General features: G+C 40.3%; 1 protein-coding gene across 7 annotated transcripts in view; it reads right to left on the minus strand.

The window, feature by feature from the left end:
- HERC1 (HECT and RLD domain containing E3 ubiquitin protein ligase family member 1) overlaps nucleotides 1-16,030 on the minus strand; it is a 95,780-nt gene that overhangs the window by 62,099 nt on the left and 17,651 nt on the right. For all 7 annotated transcript variants that reach the window (XM_033071136.2, XM_042779661.1, XM_033071139.2 and 4 more), the window contains exons 6-22: nucleotides 15,358-15,454; nucleotides 13,718-13,861; nucleotides 13,014-13,141; nucleotides 12,046-12,190; nucleotides 11,780-11,951; nucleotides 10,577-10,711; nucleotides 9,662-9,827; nucleotides 9,002-9,127; nucleotides 7,290-7,511; nucleotides 5,977-6,129; nucleotides 5,668-5,800; nucleotides 4,955-5,146; nucleotides 4,218-4,439; nucleotides 3,131-3,304; nucleotides 1,782-1,896; nucleotides 1,568-1,688; nucleotides 111-282 (exon numbers count right to left, since the gene is read on the minus strand). In XM_033071136.2, the coding sequence (XP_032927027.1) occupies nucleotides 111-282; nucleotides 1,568-1,688; nucleotides 1,782-1,896; nucleotides 3,131-3,304; nucleotides 4,218-4,439; nucleotides 4,955-5,146; nucleotides 5,668-5,800; nucleotides 5,977-6,129; nucleotides 7,290-7,511; nucleotides 9,002-9,127; nucleotides 9,662-9,827; nucleotides 10,577-10,711; nucleotides 11,780-11,951; nucleotides 12,046-12,190; nucleotides 13,014-13,141; nucleotides 13,718-13,861; nucleotides 15,358-15,454 (2,617 nt within the window). The remainder of the gene's footprint in view (nucleotides 1-110; nucleotides 283-1,567; nucleotides 1,689-1,781; nucleotides 1,897-3,130; nucleotides 3,305-4,217; nucleotides 4,440-4,954; nucleotides 5,147-5,667; nucleotides 5,801-5,976; nucleotides 6,130-7,289; nucleotides 7,512-9,001; nucleotides 9,128-9,661; nucleotides 9,828-10,576; nucleotides 10,712-11,779; nucleotides 11,952-12,045; nucleotides 12,191-13,013; nucleotides 13,142-13,717; nucleotides 13,862-15,357; nucleotides 15,455-16,030) is intronic.

Here is a 16,030-nt window from a genome sequence, read left to right on the forward strand (position 1 = left end):
ACAGATCTTTCATAATCTTTTAAATAATTTTTCAATTTTACCTCAGAAAGAAAAAGAAAACTGTCCTTCCAAATGACATGGCATTATTGACACACATAACCAGTACTTACTACCAGCTGTCATAACTTCATGTTCTCTTTCCTCCTCTTCATCTTCTTGTTCTGGGTGTCCTTCCTCCCTGTCACGTTCTGCCTGCTCCTCCATTTCTGCTTCTTCATCAATTGTACGAGTAAAAGAATGTTCTTGAGTATCAACATCAGCAGATTCTTGGTTATCCAGCATCTTGATTTAAAAAAAAATACACACAAAGTGAAATTAATTTTCACCCAAATGAAAGATGAATGTACAAGGACACAGGTATTGAATAAGAGGTCTCTTCCTATCAAAAAATACTTCTGATACTGTGTGAAATAAACAAATACAGTTGCTTACATTCAAGGTTTTAAATACTTAAGTTGGAAAATGCAATTTTCTTTTTGTAACCGTGACTCAGATGATCCTTGTAATGCTTACTTAGACACTACAGTCAAACTTTGACACTTCAAAACCAAAGCCTTTAGAACCCTTAAGCCTGGGTATACTGTGCAAAAGCAAACCAGCTACTTTTTCCTAATGGAATTGAACCTGAAGCACAAATCTACTGCATAGATGAGATTTGCTGTATTGCATCTGTAAGTTTGATGATTTCTGGGAGTAACAGAACTTATTGCATGCACACCCAATGCTGTCCGAAGTGCTGAGTCTCTTGCAGACATGTTAGACCCCTACCCTAAGAAAGGAAGTGGGTAAGACACACACAGCCCTGTAATATTAATCAAAAGCAGGAGACATACCTACATTGTTCTAAAGAGCACCACTAGTGCTTTACAATATAGTTAAAAAGCCTCTTAATCCTGATGTTACAAGACAATTTTCTTCATCAAAATTATCTTGCTTGTAGACTGTAAACCACAATTAAAAATCCTATCAGAGAAACCTGCTTTAAGGACTACTTTGTATTGCCAAACATGCCCCACCCCTGTAATTCATCGAGCACTTCTATCATTAATGCTGATCTGGCTTAATAAAGTTTTTCAGAAGCTGCCATTTCAGGGCGAGTATATCAGACATTCACATAGGGTTGACAAGTTGCCCTAAAGTAATGCTAGGACTAAGAAGATCATGTGGCCATGGAGGAAGGAAGAAGGGGGAGGCAAGGAAGGGGAACAGAGACATTCAAAGGCCCAGATAATGCAGCTGGACTCAGGACTGGCAGCCAGACCAAGCTGTGGCCTGCCCAGGACAGTTGAGCCATCTCCAGCTAAGCTTCTATGGGCCAACATTCCAGAGATGGAGAGAGGGAAAACCAGGCTTGAGCTTGTGTCAAAAGATGCCAACCAGTAATTTGCTTTAACTGATTTAACATCACATACTCCAGACTAAGGGACTCCTAATCACACTCTGCCGATTTTCACTTGGAAACTCATGAAGGCTTTTCAACAGGATAGAGAAAACTACTGGCAATTATGTACCACTTTTTTAGAGGCCAGGGAAGGCAGTAGAAGTGCAGAGAGATGTTTAGCCTTACCCATCTGTCTCTGGAGGATGACCTGGTCTGAATAAGCTCCATGTTCTTGCAGGCAAGCAGGCGGCTCCGGACTTTATACACACAGCGGTAAACTTCTGCCAAGGCCTTGCCAGGCTGGTACCTGCCCAAAATCACAGCCAAGCCACAAAACAATCACACCAACTTCTTGTCAAGAATCCAGCTGAACTTCTAAAAGCAGCTTGAAGTTACTTGCCTGCTCTCACCACAAGCTTGACTAAGTAAACTCGTATGCTTCAGAAGAGCTGCAAGGACAAATCTGGACACGGTGTCTAGGAGTGATTCATTACTTAACGTTGCAGTATCCCAATCTGAAAATAGAAACCATTCATGAAAACTGGCTACAGTTCCTAAAAACATTTATTTTTTCAATATTGTATTCAATATCTTGAGCCATTTAAGTCCTTCTTCTTTTAAGGAACTGAATTTTTAATTTCAAAAACTTTTCCCCAGTTTAAAAAGAACCATTAGGAAAATAATATTGCTCCACTATGAAATAACTGAAGTGCCAAGCAAACCTTCACAAAACCCTATCATTTTCCACAGGGAAATAAAAAAATTATTGTCCCCCTTCTTTACAAACATGTTTATAATACATTTTTCTGTTAAATGTTATCTATAAATCCTGGTGAACTGCTGTAGGAATGACAAAACATACCTGGCCAGAGTCAGGTCTAGTCTAACTTTTGCTCCTCAGAAGTTCCAGGACTTTGCCTGTGATGCCACACAACTTGCTAATGTGACCATACAATTTTCAGCCAGTTGCAGAGAGCAGACCCCCACCAACTTCTAAAGAACCCAGCTCCACAGCCTAAATTATTCAGATCAGCCCATCCAACTCAGGTTTTGCAAACAGATAACCAGACTATCTTTACTGGAATTCCCACTTCTGTGGAATACTGTAACATAATTCCCTGTGATGTTCTCAACAGGCACACAATAAATACCATTTGCTCGTTTCTTCATCCAGCTCAGCTCGGCCAGAGCTACAGAAAATTATCTCTGGATACAGAGTTATAGTATAACTACAATGCTCAGTGGATCTCATTAAAAGGAACCTGGAAAGCTTGAGCAGGAAACACAGATTTCAGGCAATAAGTATGAAAAACTATTACTACTGTAAGACCAGCCTCCCAGAGACTTGAAAAACAAAGGATGACTTATCCCTTCATTCCATTCCTAACATATTTTGTAAGTTACTTTGCCTTCCCCCATCTCCTCCCCTTTAATTTTTCTTTTTAATTGCAAGTTTCATCCCACTCTACTCAGAAAACAGAAAAAACAACTGAGTAGCAAACAAGAGCTGTTTCTTATCAGTTCAGAGGGAAAAACAACATTGAGATATGTGTTTGCCAAGAACTGAAATCAGTGTCAAGAGTAAGTAACAGAAAAAGCAAAAGAAAGATCACGGAACATAATAATAAATTAAGTTTATCATGCCGCAGAATTAAAACTCATTGCCAAAGAAAACACACAATTATGTTAGGAGCATAGCTGGAGCATTTAATTTGCTTTCAACATAGACGGGTATTTTCAACAGCTCACCTTTACTGACAGCATAGTCCTGCATACTGATCCAGAGGCTCCTTGCTGGCTCTTTTGTACAACCCAAGGCCAAATCAACATAGACTGTGATCTCTGGTCTCAGCTTATAATCAAAGGGCTTCTGCTCCTCATTTCCAGACAGGGCCACTTCTAACAAGGAGCTCATGCATTTGTCTAACAGAAGGGAAATACCAAAGAAATTAAATTCTACAGATTTTGAGGATTACACACATCTATCTAAAAGCATTTAAACCACCTTCCATCTTCCCCTTAGTTACAAAAAAAAAAAAAAGAAAAAAAGTCAAGACATGTCATTGTCCTTCCACAAATTCACCTTACATAGGGAAGTGACATAAAAGACAATCCACATAAAACCTATGGTGATTTAGAAGCAAGTCTCCTAAACTCTTCTTATCCAGTTCTTCTTCAAGAGCATAAATCTGTATCATTAATTCTATCTGAAGTGCACAGCTATACAGCTGCAACTCCTGCCTGGACCCATTCCAAATCCCTCTGTCTTGTTAAGTCTTGCAGTAGCATGCTCAGAACCAGAGGGAGGAGGACATGGGAACTAAAAGGAACAGGGTACAAAGAAGCAAGTGCCTGGTTCAGACAGGAAGGGATGACTGGAACACCACTGCTGAGTTGTTGATAATGTTGGTAGATCATAAAGAATGAAATTTGCTACTAATAATATTGTTTCTAATTAACAAAAAAATCATTTTGTAAGTAGAATAAAATAGAAGGGATTTTCCAAAAATTAATATGCAAAATTGCATTCCTGGAATGTCTGTTAAATGCTGAGCATCTAAGAGTAAAACATTTCCAATTAACTGTGTGAAGTCTGTAGACTTACACTGAGAAATTGGGATTTTTTTCTCCTGAATGAAATTGGGATTTTTTTTCTCCTGAATGTACTTCCAAGACCCTTTTATAGACTACATCATAACCTTAAATACCATTTTGGAACTTTCAGTATTACCACACAAACAGACAAGAATGCTGAAAGACAACCCTTAATTACAGAGTCCTATTCAAAGCCCATCAGAAATTCCCCCTCAACACACATTTACAGCGAGGAGCTCACCCAGATGAGGAATGTCCATCTCCACTCCATCGCTGAACAGAGGGGTTTTGAGCCAGTAGGCCGTGTCCTGCTCCTCAGGTGACACGGGAGGGCCCTGCAGCATCCCCCCCAGGCAGCGCCCGACCAGCAGCGCCACCGTCCTCTCCAGGTCCACCAGCCACACCCAGGACTGCGCCGGCTGCGGCAGGGGCACGCCCGCAGGCTCCAGCAGCTCAGGGCCACCTGCAACATCCACTGCCAGCTTAGGCACCCATGGCCAGCATCACAAACAGCTCTAAAATTCACAGCTAATGGCAGGTCTTTCTCACATTGCCCAGTTCACGGCAGATTTGCCCCTCAATCAGCAACCTTTCAACTGAAGAAACAGCAGCTGGGACAAACAGATCGCTGAACAATAGAACTGCAGCACAGCAGAGGTCACCACCATTCATGGTACAGCTGTTCATGAAGTAAAGGCTCTTTCAAACTCTGCCCAAGAACCTTTGCTTTGTCTAATACACGCTTCTCTGTGTTCTGATAAACACGTAGAGATTAAGGATACAACTGGAAATGGCACTCAGAGCAGCAAAAAGTATTTCACAGCAAGGGATATTAATACATTCAGGAAATTGAAAAGAAGATGTAGCAAGACATATGGTTTAAAAAAATAGCCATCTTAAAAGGGAGAGCTAAATTCTACTAGAAAAGGTGCCACTGTTTATTTTTCAGACTAAAAGCATGTTTCCTCTCACACTTACCATGAAGAGGCCACTGTAACTCCTGATCTTCCAAAAGGGCTGCAGCAGGCAAGAGTCTGTTGAGACGATCCAAAGGTGGCAGCAAATCCAGCAGGTAACTCAGCAAAGGCCGGGCCACTGACACTGGCAGAAGCAGCAGGGAGTTGACAATCTGAGAGAGCATGCTGCCAGCAGCTGACACATAAATCACATCTGCAGAGAAAAAAACACACTCGAATTGCTGACAGTTATGGGATTGTGTAAGCACAATTTAACAAGTCAAAGAATTGCACCTCAGCTATCTCAGAATGTCTTAAACAATAAAGGTTTGAACTGATGGGTTTGTTTAATAATTGCTAATATCTTATTTTAGTCACACATTTTTCAGTAATCACAATAATTGTACTTTTTAAAACAGAAATCTGGAACTAATGAAACTGAAACAATAATGTACATTCTGTATTCTGTTCACATTTACATTCTGAAGTGAAGGTGAACAGAACAGAGAATTCACATTCTCCAAACTGTGCTTTTCCTGCACACAAAATGTCCTATCAAAAACATGAATCAGATGCCATTCCTGGGTAGACATCTCTTCCTTTGGGGGAGACTTGGGATGCCTAATTTACGCAGATATAAGAAAAAAATAAGGGACTTTTAAATTCAAACCTAAGCAAAATAAAGTGCCCTAAGGTTACAGGGCCATCATTACTGACTTTTCCATGGACAGTTACCTCTCAGTTTTTCCCCAACACTCCCATTCCAAGAGCTTTCCTTAAGCAGTGTTGCAGAACGGGAGTAGATATCTGTAGCATGAGGCAACAAAAGCTGCAGGTGTTTGTGAAGCAGTGGCACACTGCTGGAATTCTAGAAGGAAACAAATGAAGTATAGCTCTGTAAATGCTTATAAGGGGTTCACTTTTCAAATCACTTCAGTTTTCAAATACTCTGAAGATTTTCAAAAAGAACCTTGCAACATTCTGGCACTTATGAATACGGAATTATTTTTTTCTCTCCTAAATGGTAAATACAAGGACACACACCTCAGTAACACTGTTGATGTGGCAATAAGCCAGCAATTGTTTCTGTAGGGAACACAAAAGCTCATGCAGATGAGCGGGTTGGCTGTTTTCTGATGATGATGTACCTAGTAAAAATTTATCACTGTTTTTTTCCAGTTCTCCAAAGGCTTGGTCCTATCAAAACAAAAGCAGGGAAAGATAACAATTAACTCTGCTTCAAGTGCTATAATACTTTAGTATCACCTAAAAAGAAGTATTTTTATATTTACTATGTGCACCTGTAATTACTGGAGAAATTGGATAATGTCAAGTGGATCAGGGCATAACCAAACCTGAAATTCCAATTGTTTAAAATGTCACAGGAGCGATTGTGGCAGCTGTCAGGCAAACATTTCTTAAAAAGTTTCTGTCACATGCAGCAATGCTTCTATTACTCATCAAGGATAACTAGATTAAAAAATCACTTCCTAACCTAGCCCCCTAAAGTGAGTTAAAATAAGGAACAATTCCTTAGGATCCGTTGCGGGTTGATGCACAGGATATCTCACACTAGAATCCCTGTTTGCACTATCTAGGATGGCAATAGAAGAACACAGATGGCTGTTTGACTCCCTTTGGAATTCACTGGAAAAACTGAGTTAGTTTCAAGCAACCAATCCAAAGCAGACAGCTCCTCCTTGCTGACTGAAGGAGACCTAGAGAGAACTAAAACTACTGCCATGCTGCGTGCAGAGCTCCCCACCATGCCAGGGAAGCACACACCTCTGATTTCTTCTGGCTGTTGAATTCAACTGGCTGGCTGAATACAAAGCTGAGTCAGTGATTTGCTCTCATGCTCCCCTACACTTTCTAAGAACAACAATCTGCTGACACACTGTGTTTAACAAGACCTGTGCTTGCTGCTCTATTACAAGGTAGTTACCACCCCAGTGAAGTTCAACACATTCATGCTCCTGGTGCCTGCTCACTGCTCCCAGTTGGCTGAGATTATACTGACAGACACTGCATGCCATCAATTTACTTCTTGTGTTATGGTTTCTCTTCCAAAAAACTCTGAAGCCAAAGTTGAAGCAATAAAATAGTCTGGTATGAAACCAGCTGCATTTATGTAAGTCACCTTAAACAATAAGTACCACTACAGCAATATCAGAACCATATTATTAGAGGTGAATGACTGACTTCTGCCCACCTAAGGACAAATACATATGGCACTGCTACTTTAGATAAACAAAATCAGCATGATTTCCTTAAGATGGGGGGAAATAACCACCCTTCAAAGTATCAAAAACTAATTATAATTTTAAAAAATTAATTGATATGAAGCCTGTACATACTGTATAAAATCCCAAGTTTCTTAGAAGAGTCTTCATTAAGATTTCAGCTAGATGAGTATCTGGATGACTGCTCTGGACAGCAAATGCTTGATCAGAGAGGTTTCCATAGCTGATACACAAGGAGGAAGCTTCTGTGCTGTCGGATGGGGAGCTATAGCCAAGCAGGGAAGCTACATGGGTGTGATCCTGCAAGCTTGTCAGAATGATGTCCAGCTGCATTCTCTACAGAAGAACCACCAGACACAAAAATCACTCTTTATTAACAAAGATAAAATAATGAGCTAAGAAAAGAAGCATTAGGCACAGTTACCCAACAAAAATATTCTAAAGGGACACAGAAATAAGCTGGAGGGCTTTACCAAAATACTCCAGGTTTTCCTGAAGATTTGTACTATTAGAAAATGGATAAATATACTGAATTAGATTGACTACATTTAGTAAAAATCTAAGATTAAGAGAGACAGAAACCAGACTGTCCATATGGTGGGCAATGAGGGTAGGACACTGAACCAAACACTTTCTCCAGTACGTCCGAGTTATCAGATTATTTGGGAAGACAGGTGCGAGACAAAATTGCCTATGTACACTCTACACTGTGCATAGGAAAAAGGGTACAGAAAAGAACCTTGCAGTCATCTTTGCAAAGTAAGGTGAAATCTATGTAGGGAAAGCCTCATACAAGTATCTATCCCAGAAAACAGTTACAGTAATTTCACAACTATAAGGCGCATCCTTTTGACTAAAATATTGCCCTGAACCCAGAAGTTCGCCTTATAGTCTGGTGCGCCTTATATAATGGACAAAGTTGTGAAATTTGCAAACCCAGAAGTGTGAGCTGCAATGGGGGGGCGGTGCCGCGGGAGCGCCGAGTTAGGAGGGGAGGGGGGGCAGGAGCGGCCTGCTCCCAGTCAGGCCCCGCCGTGTGGGCTGGGCATCACCAGCCGGCCCCCGACCAGCAGCAGCCACACAGGGAGAGAGGGGGTGGGCAGCGCCACGCCGCCCCGAGCCGCGGACGGTCCCGAGCCACCCTGAACCACAGCAACCCCGAGGCGTGAGCCGTGGCCGCCCCAAGCTGCGGCCGCCCCGAGCGCCGCCTTGCCAGCCGGGGGCGGATGGGAGTGCCAGGCCCTGTGCACGGGGAAGGCACTTGAGGCTGTGTTTAAAGGCTACACCAGTCTGTGAAAAATGTTTGCAAATTGAGCACATGCCAGTAAACTCCATGATCGCGGGATTCCGTTACTAATTAGTTACTTTGTTGCGCGCTCACGGATCTTCCTGGCAAAAAAAAAGTGTGCCTTATAGTCCGGTGCGTCTCATATAATGTACAAAGTTGCAAAATTTGCCGACTCCCGGAGGCGTGCCTTATAGTCTGGTGCGCCTTATGGTTGTGAAATTACTGTAATTTTCTCTTCCCAATGCTTGTTCAATCTAGTATTCTAAATTATTTAATCTCTAAACTTGTCTACCACAGCAATTCCTAAGCTCTCTGTAGTCGACCTTCACTTGAGAAAACAAGCAGTGTTCCCTGACTCACTCCCTCCTGGTTTAGTCAGGTTGCCCTACAGATTTTCTTATGCTGGGGTCTGCACTGCATATCCCCAGAAATGTTCTTGTACTCTGCAGATGAGGTTCACTCATAGTTCAAACTGTTCTCACAGAAAAACCCAAAGCAAACCACTACCGCTCTCAGGTATATTTTTACTTGACCTTACCTGTCCTTTTGATAAGCTTTCCCATCTATCAGGGCCTTGGGGCAGAAGCGAATGCAGCAGTTCCATTCTCTCTCGCAGTGGAGGAAGCAGCATAGTTGCTCCAACTGATAGCGTCTCAATTACCACCTAAAATTAGAGCGGCCAAAAGTACTGTTTCTGTGGAGAAGGGAAATAACCAACCCACCTGTATCCTTAAAACCCACCGCACACCAAACATGATATATCCCAAATACCTGCTTCATTTAATTTAATATCAGAACACTACCACACAACAGCACCTGATCTGTCATGCAGTGACACACAAACAAGCAGTACATCGAAGGAGTGAAACACAAGTTGCTATTTGCTGTAAGAGTGCATCTTAGGAGAATTACTCAACCAAGTTAGTCTCTCAGTCCACCACATTAACATTTTAGGCTCATTATTACAGGGAAGAATAATTTAAAAGTTACAAAATAAAGCAGCTTTTTGAAACTCTTATGCTAACATTTTCCTCTGCTTTCAGATCCGTGATAGTGACTACAGTTTTTAACTTTCATGAGTAAAACTTGAAAGTCAGAATTGCTCAGAAAGTCTGATAAATATATAAGTACACAGAAAAAAAAAAAAAAAAGAGAAGAGAGTAGTACAATTTTCACATGTGAACAAGGCATTACTTACCTCCTGAATTTCATCAGGGACAGAAGAGTCCATCAGTCTGAACAAAAGGTTTCGAAGAGGCCCAGCCTGCCGGCCAAGAATGCTGGTGGCTACACCTCCAGCCAGTGCAAGTGCCAGGTGATTAGAAAGCAGCTTCAAACACAATTTAAGAAAATTGTGATGTTCCCTACAAAAGCAATGTATACCTGTTAACCTCTCCTATTATTAGCATTATTCCCTTCCACTTATTTGTGCACTAAGCTTTTACCTCTCCTTTGATTTTTCATACCAGAAAGGCAAGTAAATTCCAACTGGGAGTTTAAGGAAACTCCTCTGAGAAACTTACTGCCAACCTGCTTAAAAGAACAAAAACTGAAACTAGAATAGAGAAGTGTCTTTGTGGACAATGGTTGCAAGAGGCATTCACTTTAGATTAGTAGTCCCATAAATTATGAGGCAAAACCATTCCAAAATATAATAATAAACAATAATGTGATACACAGACGGAAAAAAACCCCACTTTTAGGAAGCAACAAATGTAATCTAGAAGTACAACAATCAGGTTAAAAACAAAAAGTCAGGATATTCATTTCTAATCCTCTTTAAAAAAATTGACACACTAGTTACAGGAGTAACTGACAACACAGAAACAGTAAGTGCATTTCAGCTACATAGAAAAATGTGTTTCAAAGGAAAACTCTGAAGTAAAGCATTTAATTAATTGCATAATGTAAAGATCCTGCTACATTTGAGACACTGTAAAGCTCCTCTGTTATACAAATGCACTAGAGTAATTCTACACAAATGGCACCTGAGTGAGCAAGTAAACCAGACTTACGCTTGGTGAAGAATAGACTAAGCAGGTCTAAGCCATGCACCACTGTGGTAAAGAAAAAACAAATACAAAAATCTGTAACGTGCACATGCTGTATGTACCTTGATGAAGGAAAAGGAAGAGGAGGAATTTCACTGTTAATTTTGTCACAGTAGTGCTCAAGAAAAGAACGAAGATGTGAAAAGGTACTTTCTTCAAGGTCGACACAATAGGGTCTGTGCCATGCCACAACTTGCCTGGAATCAAACATCAAAGAAAATTATCTTCTGGAAATCTTCAACTGCCTTAATAAATGAATACTTGAAACAGGTTGAATAGACACTTAACTAAATTAGTTTCTATCTTAGGGCAAACTAATACAACTATGGCAGTCCACCTTCCTGACCCAGGTAGGTATTTTCTGGTCTCTTTTCTGTCAAACTCTTTACAAACACTCCACATTTATGGACAAAAACACCTCAATACCATAAATCTGAAGCCATATGCATTTAATCTTATTCATGCAAAGGCTGTCCAGTACTCACAAAGCTGGTTTTAGTACAAATGTCAGGCTAGAGACTTTGACACAATGCAGGGAGAACTGAAAACGGGAAGCAGCACTTACTCCTGTTTAAGCCTCACTGTTTCCTTAGCTGATAGCTTCCTTGAAAACAGGGCATTTGAAATTCTTCTTGCATTACCTTCCATATATCAAGTTTTTCTGTTCCTTTGTGTTAGTCCGTACATAAAAGTTTACTGGTTCACTTCAATCACCTGCTAACATCTTTGGTGTCTGAGTTACTGTATAACTAAACTATTTATTTAGGTGCCTATTTTCAGTTTAACATGTAACCATACAGAAAATTTTTTTAAGATCTTTAAATGCACTTCAGTAATTGGCCTGAACTTCCCCTTTCCCAAAGTCTCCTGATTAGTGTACTACTTACTACACTAAAAGAAACCTCCTAAGCCATAAAAAATCACCTCAGAAGCAAAAAATAAAAATAAATTAGTTGTATCACCTCCCATTATTACCTTCTCAATATTTAGTAAACAGAGGTACATTTTGTCTAACTACATGTAAGAAACATTCATATATAAAGAGGAAATATCGAAATCTTTGGTGCTGATACATTTTCACTTGTAAAATGCAACAATTAGAGGGAGGAAAGAGGAGAGGAAGAAGATTTTCCAGACCAAAACATTACAACCAAAATGCCTGACACACATGATGTGGGAACAACCTTCAGGAAGTAGTTAAATGTATCCCAAAGTGGACTTTTATAAAAGAATAAAATTATACCTGTCCCAAATGTCATTGTTACCTGTCCCTTGGAAGAGCTGTCCAGGCAAGGCTATGGGATGTTCCTGCTGAAATCTGTTGAATTGCAACTCCATCTAAACCACTGACTTTCTTCGGTTTAGTAATGGGGCCAGTAGAGTTTCCCTGGCCACATTGTCCCATTGAATTGTTACCCCAAGCATAAACTTCATTATCTATAAACATGAGTAAAGTAGAAAACAGAAGCTGAGATACAACTGCTTTTGATCAAGAGGAGAACAGTGTATTTTTACAGCTTGTTCTCTTTACCATGAGAAAGTGCCAGGCAGTGGCTGTCACCAATGGAAATGTCAACGATCCTGGTAGCAGCCAGTTCCTCTATGAGCTTGGGTCTGAGAGCAGTCGCCTCCGAGGAGCCACAGCCAAGGCAGGCCCCACAGCCCCACGCGTACACCTGGGGCAGAGCAACACAGAACAGCTGCAGGTGAGCACAGCACAGCAACAGCATCCCAGCAAACAGCATCCAGGAAACCCCTGACAGTGACTGAAACCACACCCTCAGCACCACGGGCACAGCACCCTCCTGTGAACACACATCTACAGTGCTCCTTCCCCAGCCACAGAGTGCCCCAGAGCACAGTACTGGGGAGGGAGGCTCTGCAGGGAAACAAACTGCTGCAGTCAATGCCCACATCCCCAACACCCTCTTGGAAAACCCACTGCCTGAGTCAAAGAACTGGAGGTGGGGAGGCCAGTTGGGCTACACCTGTGGAAATGCTTGTTGGATGACATGTATCCATCATGCCAGGAATGGCCCTCCTTTACCATCTCAACATTTATCCCCAAACTCCCCTGAGATTTTTCTAATCAGAAATAGAACTTGCTGTTAAGGACTATATACCAATATACACATACATTTTAAAAAACTATTAAATCCCTTAATCACCTAAGCTGGTTACTGTATTAAAAATTAAAAGTGTTTCACTGCTGTTTGCTTCTTGAATCCAATTTCATTTTATGCTGGTTACATTTATTAACCTAAAAAGACTACATTTTCTACGACTAAGCAAGAATCAAGTGTGTTTTACATGACTCTTAGCACATTCTGAAATAGTCTTGTGCATTAGGTACTTCAATCTCTAATCAAGAACGTTACTTCTACTGAAGTACTAGTTGAACATTTTCTCAACAGTCAAAATAATAAATGCTGAGATAACATGAATCCAGACCATCTTCACCAACCCCCATAATTTGAGTGAAAACCTGGTTTTGCCTACCTGCCCTGTTGATGTCAAGGCAAGCGAAGACTGACTTCCGGCACAAACCTTTCGAATAAACATTCCTTGCAAGGCTTCTATAACTTTAGGTTTATATACTCTATTTGTATCACCATGACCAAGTTTGCCTGCAAAAGGAGGAAACACAACTGGAAGGTATTTTCAGTGGATAGACAACAATTAAAAGTACAATTAAAAGTACCCCAAAGAGCGTTTTTTTAATTTCCAAAAATGTCAGAGTGGATTTTTAAAATTAAAATGTATTATAATTTTTATAAAACCTATTCTCTTTAAATCACAGTAATTACAGACTTGAAGAAATATATATTTATTCTAGTCTGTCTCAAAATTGAAATACTAATCTCAGGCAGTTTATATGTAATAGTTTGTAGGACATAAATAGCTACTGTCATATAATGAGTGAGCTTATTTGAAAGTCATCAGCACAGCATTTTTTCCAGAATTGTTCATCCATTCACTGATCTTTCTGCGCTGTGAAAGCCCTCCCCTGCTGAAAATCTTTTTTTTTTTAACCCTATTATCTTGCAGGTGAACTTCAGATCTTGTATTTAGATTTTTTAAGAATCCCTTCCTTGAACAGCCACCAAATGACAAACAAAGACCATAACCAAACTGCAAGAAGTACTGAAACTGAGGCAGAAGGAATAAGACAAAAATTACTACCAAACGTTCATTTTACTCACCATTGTCTCCTCCTCCAAACGACCACACTGTTCTCCCATCTTTGGACAGAGCTATGGTGTGTGAGCTGCCACAGGACACCTCTCCTACATTGCTAATATCTTTCACTAAAGTTGGAATGTTGCGGCTGTTGCTGTCACCATGACCTACAGAAAAAAGAAAAAAATATTTTCTTTTTGTGAAGATTAAAGTTCTGTTTCGCAATCATAAGATTTTGCAAATTCCATATGCATTGCAGTCATCACAAATTATGATCCCTGCTGACTTCTTGGAAAGATTTGTAGTAAGGTTTAGAAGACACCTGTTGTAAAATTAAACATTTAATCTTTAGGCCATACTCCAGAACACCTGTTTGCATCTCACTGCCTCTAAAACTGATCATTATTTTCTATCTAGCTGAAAATTTCCAGCACAAGTGCCTTCAATGCCAGCTGATGGAAAGCTGGACTCCCAGCAGTGGGCAGCAGGTACCCTGCAGAACACAGGGTGCTGCAGTGGGGACGCCCTGTCACTGCTGTCCACAGACTGAACACGTCATCAGCCAAAGCTCTAACAGCTCCTTCCCGCAGAAACCAAGGACATTACACCCACCACCTACATTTTACAACAAGCGTCATTGCTGCTAAACTCCAGAAATTCTGTAGATATGGAAGAAAAATGGAGAAGACAGGAAAACTAGTATCACTGGTATTCATAACCGATTTAATATGAAAATTTCCTACAACCCAATGAAATGTTACTTTTTAGCTACATTCTAGAACTCACCATTGAACACTCCCAGACCTGCAAAGGACATCAAAACTCCACAGTAATCTAAAACTCAAGGAGAATGTTTCCACAATTCCCACCAAAATTTCCAGTTAAACCTCTAACACAGAGTTATTTTCTGAACAACAGGGATACACTCCAAACTTCTACTAATTCCCTTGAAAGCTCAATTGTGAAACACTCCTCATCTTCCACCCCTGCCACTTGCTTGCTTCTACCCCTCTATGCTCGATGATTGTGACAGCCAAAGAAAACAGAAGGGAACTAAAGCTCAACTGAAACTACTGTCTATGCAAAACCTGTTGGTTCAAATAAACCTGCTTGAGAAGGGTATTTTTATACCAGGCATAGCAGCTCTACAGCAAAGATGATCAAACAGACAAGTGAACTTGAAGAAAATAATAATACAGGGTTTCTATTTTCAGGTAAATTTAACTTTTTAGATGTATTAAGGCAAAAGGACACTAAGCCATTCTGGCAAATATAACATCAAGTATCCTTATTAGAATGATATCCTTGTTATTATCAGCCAGTTATTCCTGACTCTTCAAAGACTCATTCTACCATCACACTAGATGAGGCTCATCTAGAATTCCAGTTTATTTAAAATGTCGACTGTTTGCATTCCAGTGGCATTAGCAACCATGTAGCTTTATGAATGAATAAAAGCAACTTGCCTCAAAATGAAAAATCCTTTTAAAAAATCTTTGTAAAATTAACTGCTTTAGAAACCTTTAAGAGCCTCTGCACTTGCCAGTTGTACACACACACCTGAGTACCCGTGCACAGGTAGAGAACAAGGCAAACAGATGTATAAAATCCTTACTAGACACAGGAATTCTTCCAAAAGCATTTCATGAAATGTTCAAATTACCTAATCTTCCAAAGTCTCCTTCTCCCCATGTGTACAGCTCCCCATCTTCTGTAACAGCAGCACTGTGTCTGTAGCCCGCCGACACACACACAACCACCTACAGTACATGTAAAAGGAAAAGGAAAATGAAGTTTTTACACCAATCAAGTGGGAAGTCTGAAGGCTTCGGAGAGTAAAGTTTCAGGAGTCTACATAAACTAACTTTTCCTTCACATGGATCAAGTACACCTAATATTTGCAATCTTTCCCATTTATTTGATAAGGGGAAATAAGTACATAAAAAGGCAAGTTTATATGTAAAACTATTAATGATTTATTTATTAAGTAGCTTTAGCATCATGATATCCCAGTCTTACAGGAGAAAAAAGCAGCATCAGTGGATGTTTAAGAACTAAACAAGCTATATGTGAAAGCCTTGGTGTTGCAGCTAGCAAAACTGAAACTGCAATTCCATGGAAGCCCCTGAACAAGTTAGACTCAAGACTTTTGACTCAAAAGCTTTGAGAAGTTCCCTGACAATGCCACTGCACAATGCCACTGCCCAAATCACAGGCCTACATGTAACCATAACCATACTGGGTTAAAGAAGACCCAGTCTCAAAAAGAAGCCTATAAAAAAAAACCACAGAACTTTTTCTTAGTGTTTTATCTATTTCAGACTTTACACAACATC

The sequence above is a fragment of the Catharus ustulatus genome, chromosome 12 (assembly GCF_009819885.2).
Source record: "Catharus ustulatus isolate bCatUst1 chromosome 12, bCatUst1.pri.v2, whole genome shotgun sequence".
NCBI lineage: Eukaryota > Metazoa > Chordata > Aves > Passeriformes > Turdidae > Catharus > Catharus ustulatus.